The sequence below is a fragment of the Orbicella faveolata genome, unplaced genomic scaffold (genome assembly GCF_042242905.1).
Source record: "Orbicella faveolata isolate gen_17 unplaced genomic scaffold, um_ofav_v1 contig_26, whole genome shotgun sequence".
In the NCBI taxonomy this organism is placed as follows: domain Eukaryota; kingdom Metazoa; phylum Cnidaria; class Anthozoa; order Scleractinia; family Merulinidae; genus Orbicella; species Orbicella faveolata.
In genome coordinates, this window is record NW_028301554.1 from 1,188,114 (window position 1) to 1,194,702 (window position 6,589).

Below are 6,589 nucleotides of genomic sequence, written 5' to 3' on the forward strand. Positions count from 1 at the left end.
AATTTTTATCGATTGTCTCAAAAGATGCTTTTTTGTCCGCCGCTTAAAATCTACCAAGGACGGGATAAAATAGTACATGAAAATTTTACCCGCGAGAAGGTTTTTATTTCGCTAATAATTTCTTACAGAACTCGCAAGACGAATGATTCCACTCAAAGAATTTGCGCAATTAAAAATCGCGCAAGCCAATAAGACGACAGGTCATTCGAGTCCATGTCAGTCAAAAAAAAAAATTGAATGAATTTATATTTACCTACTTCATCAGTGTATTTTAACATGAATACTGCCCACAAGAAAAGTGATTTACACATCTATCAGCCGTGAACCAATCACGTTCGTTGATTCCATGGAAAGAACCAGTTAGAATTGGGAAACCCGTTCAGTGCATGTAACAGGTGGCGAGTTAAGGGTTTACCTCGCAAGATAATAATTCTACGAATCATTCTTAATGAAAGCGAGCGTACAGCTTTAACAAGAGTAAAATCGAATGACTGATTAACTTGTAACGCGAAGAAAAAGCACAGCAAAGTACATTTGAAGCGGTCATTCTGAGGTATGAGTTGCTCGCAGAAAAGCAGATTGTCGCATCAAGATTCGGACAGCGAGGAGATACGACGGGTAAGCCTGGAAGCACACAGCTTAGCACACGACCTCGTTAAGTATCGTATAGGCAAGGGAAGTCCTCCACCGACACGAAGCGCTGCAATTTTACGGAAACTTTCCGACGAGCTCGAAGAACGTCATGCAGGGGTTCTCGCCAACATGTGCGGCAGATTAAATGTTCTAAGTGGCTCGGCGCACTCGAAATTCGTGCAGGTTGCAGACGAGGTGTTCCGCGATGGAGTGAACTGGGGTAGAATTGTGGCTATCTTTGCGTTCGGAGCGAAACTGGCGCAGTACTGTATGGGCAACGGCTTGCAACAAGATGTAGACCAGATAGTCGACTGGGTTGGAAATTATATTTCAAGCTTATCAGAATGGATCTGTGCCCATGGCGGTTGGGTAAGTTACCCGTAACAGGGTCTGACTCACAGACGCCAAAAAGCGCTATCTTTAGCAAAATTATAAAATATTTAGAAAATATTATCATTTTAGAGCTGTTAAGAAAATATTTCAACATTTTATTCGCAGCCTTGCCAAAGTTACATTTCTAGATTTTTGAATTACTTCTAGCTTGAGAGAAATTTCCTTACGGAGATATTTAAAGAAACTGCTCTCAGAGTTTTTACAATCTCTATAGCGAGCGCGGAAAAATTACTATTTACAAGGTCCTGCCTAACAGAATCATCTCTGCTTTTATTTAATTGCTTGTTACCACTTTATCGAACTTAAAGGTCACCTTTCCAAGACGCGTTTACTTGCTCTAAAAATTAGCAATCAGTGGGGATATTAAAAAGCAAACTTTTTCCATCAATGAGCTTAAAACTTCCTGTTTTATATTGAGCATAAGTTATGCTTGCAATATTCCGGCAATATTGATTTTTCAACGAAAATTCGGCCATACAATACAAAATGCAAATTAGTATCCAAAATGCTTATTAGTAGGAGCAGGGGACGCTGTTCATATTAGACAAGAGTTTTCTGCAATTCGGAACTGTTGCTTTAGTTTTAAATATTTTAAAAACTGACAAAATCATTTTATTTGTCGAGCCAAAAAAAACGCGGAAGGCCTCAAACAGCGAAAACTCTACCACTGAGGGAAATAACAAACCATCTCAGAGTTCTTACTATATCAAGCTCCTTTAGAAAATCACTATTCAAAAGGCTACGTGCATAAATATTTTTTCCTGAACATGAAGGAAAGTGACAATATTTAAACAGTTGGAATTTATTGATTCGAGGTTGTTTTAGTTTAATTCGCCCGTTCACTCACTTCGTTCCCAGAAACTCCATTTCTTAAACCTAGCGCTTAAGGCGAAACGCCTCGAAGATATCCTCGGTTTAACCTGGTATAAATATGGAAAAGCGTTGGAGCAAAATGTAGTGGTACGTAAGGTTTAATTTTGTACTGGGAATTAAGATTGCAAAGCACGTTCTGGCTTGTAGGCTAAAGATTATCAGTTACATAAATAGCTTTACCACACTGTTTATATTAACAAGTTGTCATATACGAAAAGTGCTTGGGCCGGTAAAAACCCAAACAGTTTAAGAATACAATACATTTGCATTGAGTGCAGACACTAGTACTCGACAAAGGCCAATTTTGCGCCATAAATCTTGCATTTCTGGAAGGAAAATGTAACCTCAAGATAGACAACTTGCTTCTTGCCTTTTTTTTTGTGCAAGTCTCATATGAATGAGAAAAAAATCACCCACACACAAAAGTGGATCGCTCGACCGTTGCTAGGTTACCGGTTCAAAGTTAAAGCAAAAAATTTGTACGGTTAATTATTTCATGGCAGTATGAGACAAACTGGATACAAGGCCGAAAAAAAGTGACAAAAGTAATGACAGTAGTGGTGGGTATCCGGCATAGGGGAGCTGCGTGCAATAATTGGTTTTAACTTGTTAATTTAGTAGTTAGATACCCACAGAAAACTGCACATTTGCAAAATTTTTAGACTGAAACTGGATCAGTTATTATTCACTGGAGGGCGGCAAACACGCTATGAGATAATGGCTTATTTAGAGAAAAAATGCAAATAAGAAATTTCCATTTTAGTTTCTTTGGTATGGAGAGCCATAATTTTCGTCGCCGGTCCGTTTTCCAACAAATGGACATCTTTTCGTTTTCCATGATTTTCATTGCGATAGATCAGTTTAGCTTGTACGTTTTGTTGCCCCATTTAAGAGCATTTGATGATACTCTTGAAAATTGCTGCTTTCAAATTTTCAAAAAAATCGTTCCCCTCGTATACGAATGAATAATGTTTAGATGGATAAAAGAACAGTTCTCCAGAGAATATCACGTGGTGTGTAATGGGAGAACAAGCTAACAAGGTCTCTTGGGTCTTAAACTTGAATCCAAAAAATTGAAAAGTAAAATAAAATAATAAAAATAATAATAATAATAATAAAAAAAGAAAAAGACAAAATCAAGATTCCAACGGTTCGTTGAAATCATTTTTCGAGCAAAATTGCGTTTCTCAAAGTAGCGTATTTTTTTCTGGAAGAAAATAAAATTAACACAGAATTACGTACAGAATTGCATAAACGGCTCAGTGAACTCAGAATTGAGAAACGTGAGTGGAGTCACGCTTTGTCGACGTCTCGACGAAACGTGATATCGTAATTATCAGTTCAGTTCACCAGGAAGATAGAGAATAAACGTGTAAGGAAAAGTTTCATGAAAAAAAATCTTATTAAATTGCTGACACGGCAAAAATGTCGCGTGAGGGAGATTTTGAATTGATAAAACAGGTCTCCAATGGCGAGAAAATAAAAGACGTAAGCATGTATAGATGTCAACGATTTAAATCAAAGTAAACAAGAAAGGAGTTATTTTGCATGTCGACTTGCTTTTAGTAAATATTGACTCAGAAGGGTTTGTTCTGTCTTAAGGAGGCAACTGTCACGGACTGGGTACCATGAAAAATTAGCTTAGTCTTTTTTTCAAATTTTTTTATCGTTACCTTCTTGGTTGTTACTTGTATCTACGTGAACTAGCATGTTGTGGGTTTCGCTGTTTACTGAAAGCAACACTGTGACTTGTTGTTTGTTTGTTTTAATTTAACTCATTACGCTATAGACCTGCCCAGTACGTGCCTTGAATACAGATACAAACGCCTTTTTATAGCAAATGTCGCAACGCATATCGCAAGTACACGAAAACGCCAACGATATTGATCTCGCACGCTCCGAGTAACACGTTTAATGTGAAAATGATAGAGAGAAACACTTGATCAGGGAACTGAAGCTTGCAATAGCGTCTTATAACACCAATTCGATTAAAATTGGTTATATAAGAAAGGTGCAATCATCCGAAACAAAGTACATCTATCCCTTGAAAAAGTACTTTTTTAACAGAGAATTTGTAACTGAAAACCTTGTTCAATCTGTAAAACAAACATACAAGTTTGCCATTGTGTTTCGCGGAAATATGCAGAATTAAGATATTGCATCAATGCCCTTTTCTCAGATATTTCGTTGAACATTCCCGTTGCTATAATGTCATTGCGGTTTTCTCAGAATAAATTAATAAACGAAGATGCGAAGATACAAAAATAGCAAACTCAACATCAATGATTAACATACCGTTCGTCTCAATTTCAGCTAAAAGTAATTGCTGACTATGCAAAAATAAGACTAAACCATTCCGTGAAGATAAGATATCGTCGATTTTGGCTTAAAAGCAAAAGCTAATTAAAACTAACAATGGCAAGTTAGTGCCTAAAAGAATAAATATAATCTGTTGATACTTATATGTAAATGTGTAACATACACGCGATTTCAGAATTTTTTCTCTCTTAAGTGAAGACCCAACAAAAAAATGCTTGGAGCACAACGATAATCTTTGGGTTAAAACTTCTCTCTTTTATGGATAATAAAATATTTGTCAGCTCTTCGGAGACTAATCATAACGGTTAAGATAAAATTTTATTGTCCTGGCATGAGGTACAATTTTGTAAAACCAGCTAGTGGTAATTATGACCTTGTGAAAAGCAATTAACTTTGCGAGGGGTATATACCTCAAAGAACTTTCGTTTAGCGCTATAAAAAGATGGAGCATTAATTAACAATTACACTAAGAACTCGAGTTGAATATTTGCTCAGAGAAAACGAGAGCGAGTAGTCTAATTGTTTTAGTACACACTCTAACGGATTACAGCACAAAAGCTACAACTTTTGCAATTTCAAGCTTAAAATTAAGAATAATTTTCAGTTTCAAAACCAGCGCGCGCGATCATTATCTTTCAGCGATTAGTATAAATCTACCAGCGTTCTGTCACGAATGCCGTTCTCCGATTGGCTGCGCTACTCACTATCTATTCTGTTGAAGAAAGTGAGTAGCGTAGCTGTGTGCGCTTGTTAAAAAAATGACAGCCGCTTCTTTTCGTTTTTGAGGAGTCTGTGAAGAGGATTTAGATCAAGTTTTGAACGACTAGTAGATTTATACTAAAACAATTAGATTATTCGCTATCGATTTCCAAGCGTGATAGCTGACGAGGACGCAGCCAGAATCAACTATAACGCGATAGAAATCTCGAGTTCCTAATCTAACATTGTTAACTGATAGCACAGAAGATTGAAAAGTTTGGAGACAGACTAGGCCTTGTTGTTCCCGTCTCACCGATGTAAGGCACTGCAAGACCAATACAAGGCATTGCATTGCAATGTATTCGTATTTGCACGATTGGGCTGGGTGAAGCGAGTTAACAAAGATGATAAATTGCGCTTTACAAGTAACGCTGAGCCGAAACCGCATTTCCTTTTCGTCTTCATGATTAAGTTCTAGAACTGTATTAAATCGCTTTACATATATTTGTAATTTTTAAATGAAGAAAATACACAAGTCTGGATTTATGAAAACAGTGCAAAGTAAATCTCGCCCCGGCTCTTGCGTATTTTTTTCTCGCAAGAGACTCTCCAAAGCAGACGATGTAAAAATTCAATGCCGGAATGTCAATCTTTTTTTCCCCTCCACTCTCTTATATCATGTTCTTTTTCGTATTCTTCTCTAATTTTTATATCTTGGAGTGATTTTTAGGCCGGCCTTTAGGAGTCGTGAAATCAGAATGAGTATACATTTGGTGCAAAGGAACGCAAAGTTTTCGTAGACACAGTTTTCTAAATCCAGTCATACATATGAAACGGTTTTCAATTCAATGTTGCAAAACCTAAACCAAACCAATTACTTACCAATTAGATAACTCAGCCAATCTTAAACCGTAATAAAACGAAACCAAAACCAAACTAATTGCCTGATTACTTTCGCTCTAATGCGACAGAAATTTACTCTTCCTTTTTTCTCTTCAACAGGAAGCATTTAATCAGATCTTTGGAGAGGCCTGCGAGGAAAGAGAGAAAACATGGTGGAAAAAGCTCTGTCTTGCAGCAGTGGGCGTCGGTGCAATTGCAACACTGGTCTACCAACAATCAAGTTAACTGGCATACCAAAAACATCGCCGCGATATTTTTGCAACTTATTCCACGGTGGTACAGTTCTTATAGTTAACAACAGTTTGGCAAGTATTCAAATTTAGAGAACTGATACTCTAAAGGGACACTTTTTAGGCAGTGAGCGGGGTTAGAGATCTTACAAGCTGGTTCAAGCTGGTAGGAAGAGTGATATTTCCCGCTGTGCGAGTGATCACGTCGTTTTGGCGGGAAAAAACACTTGGTAAGCGTCGTTAGTGAAACTATGAGGTTTTGCAAAAATTAGGTGGGGGTGAAAACAGTTCTTAAATTATACGCAAGCTTATACCTTAACAACCACGAAACGGCATATCGAGTTTGTGAACTGAAACTCAGTTTCATCGGCTACGTTGATCTCAAAGAGTAAAAGTTACAAAAACAGATAACACAACAGCTGAAAAAATCGATAAAATATTTAGATATATCTGATAAACTTGGAGCATGATTTTTAGCGAGTTTCTACTTCAATGCGTTCAAAAGTCACTTGTTTAAAAACGATTTAATTGCAGAATAG

At 37.1% G+C, this 6,589-nt stretch overlaps 1 protein-coding gene across 1 annotated transcript; it reads left to right on the forward strand.

Annotated features, from left to right (window-relative positions):
• Positions 1 to 422: 422 nt before the first annotated feature.
• LOC110068872 (apoptosis regulator R1-like) lies at positions 423 to 6,196 on the forward strand. Its single transcript, XM_020776285.2, has 2 exons — positions 423 to 1,002; positions 5,920 to 6,196. Exons 1-2 carry the CDS (start codon positions 556 to 558, stop codon positions 6,043 to 6,045), a joined length of 573 nt encoding a protein of 190 aa, XP_020631944.1. The 5' UTR covers positions 423 to 555; the 3' UTR covers positions 6,046 to 6,196.
• The last annotated feature ends 393 nt before the right edge of the window (positions 6,197 to 6,589 follow it).

Coding starts and splice junctions, on each gene's coding strand:
- LOC110068872 (XM_020776285.2), top strand. CDS start 556: ATGAGTTGCTCGCAGAAAAGCAGATTGTCGCATCAAGATTCGGACAGC. Junction 1,003..5,919: donor TCTGTGCCCATGGCGGTTGG/GTAAGTTACCCG, acceptor TCTCTTCAACAG/GAAGCATTTAATCAGATCTT.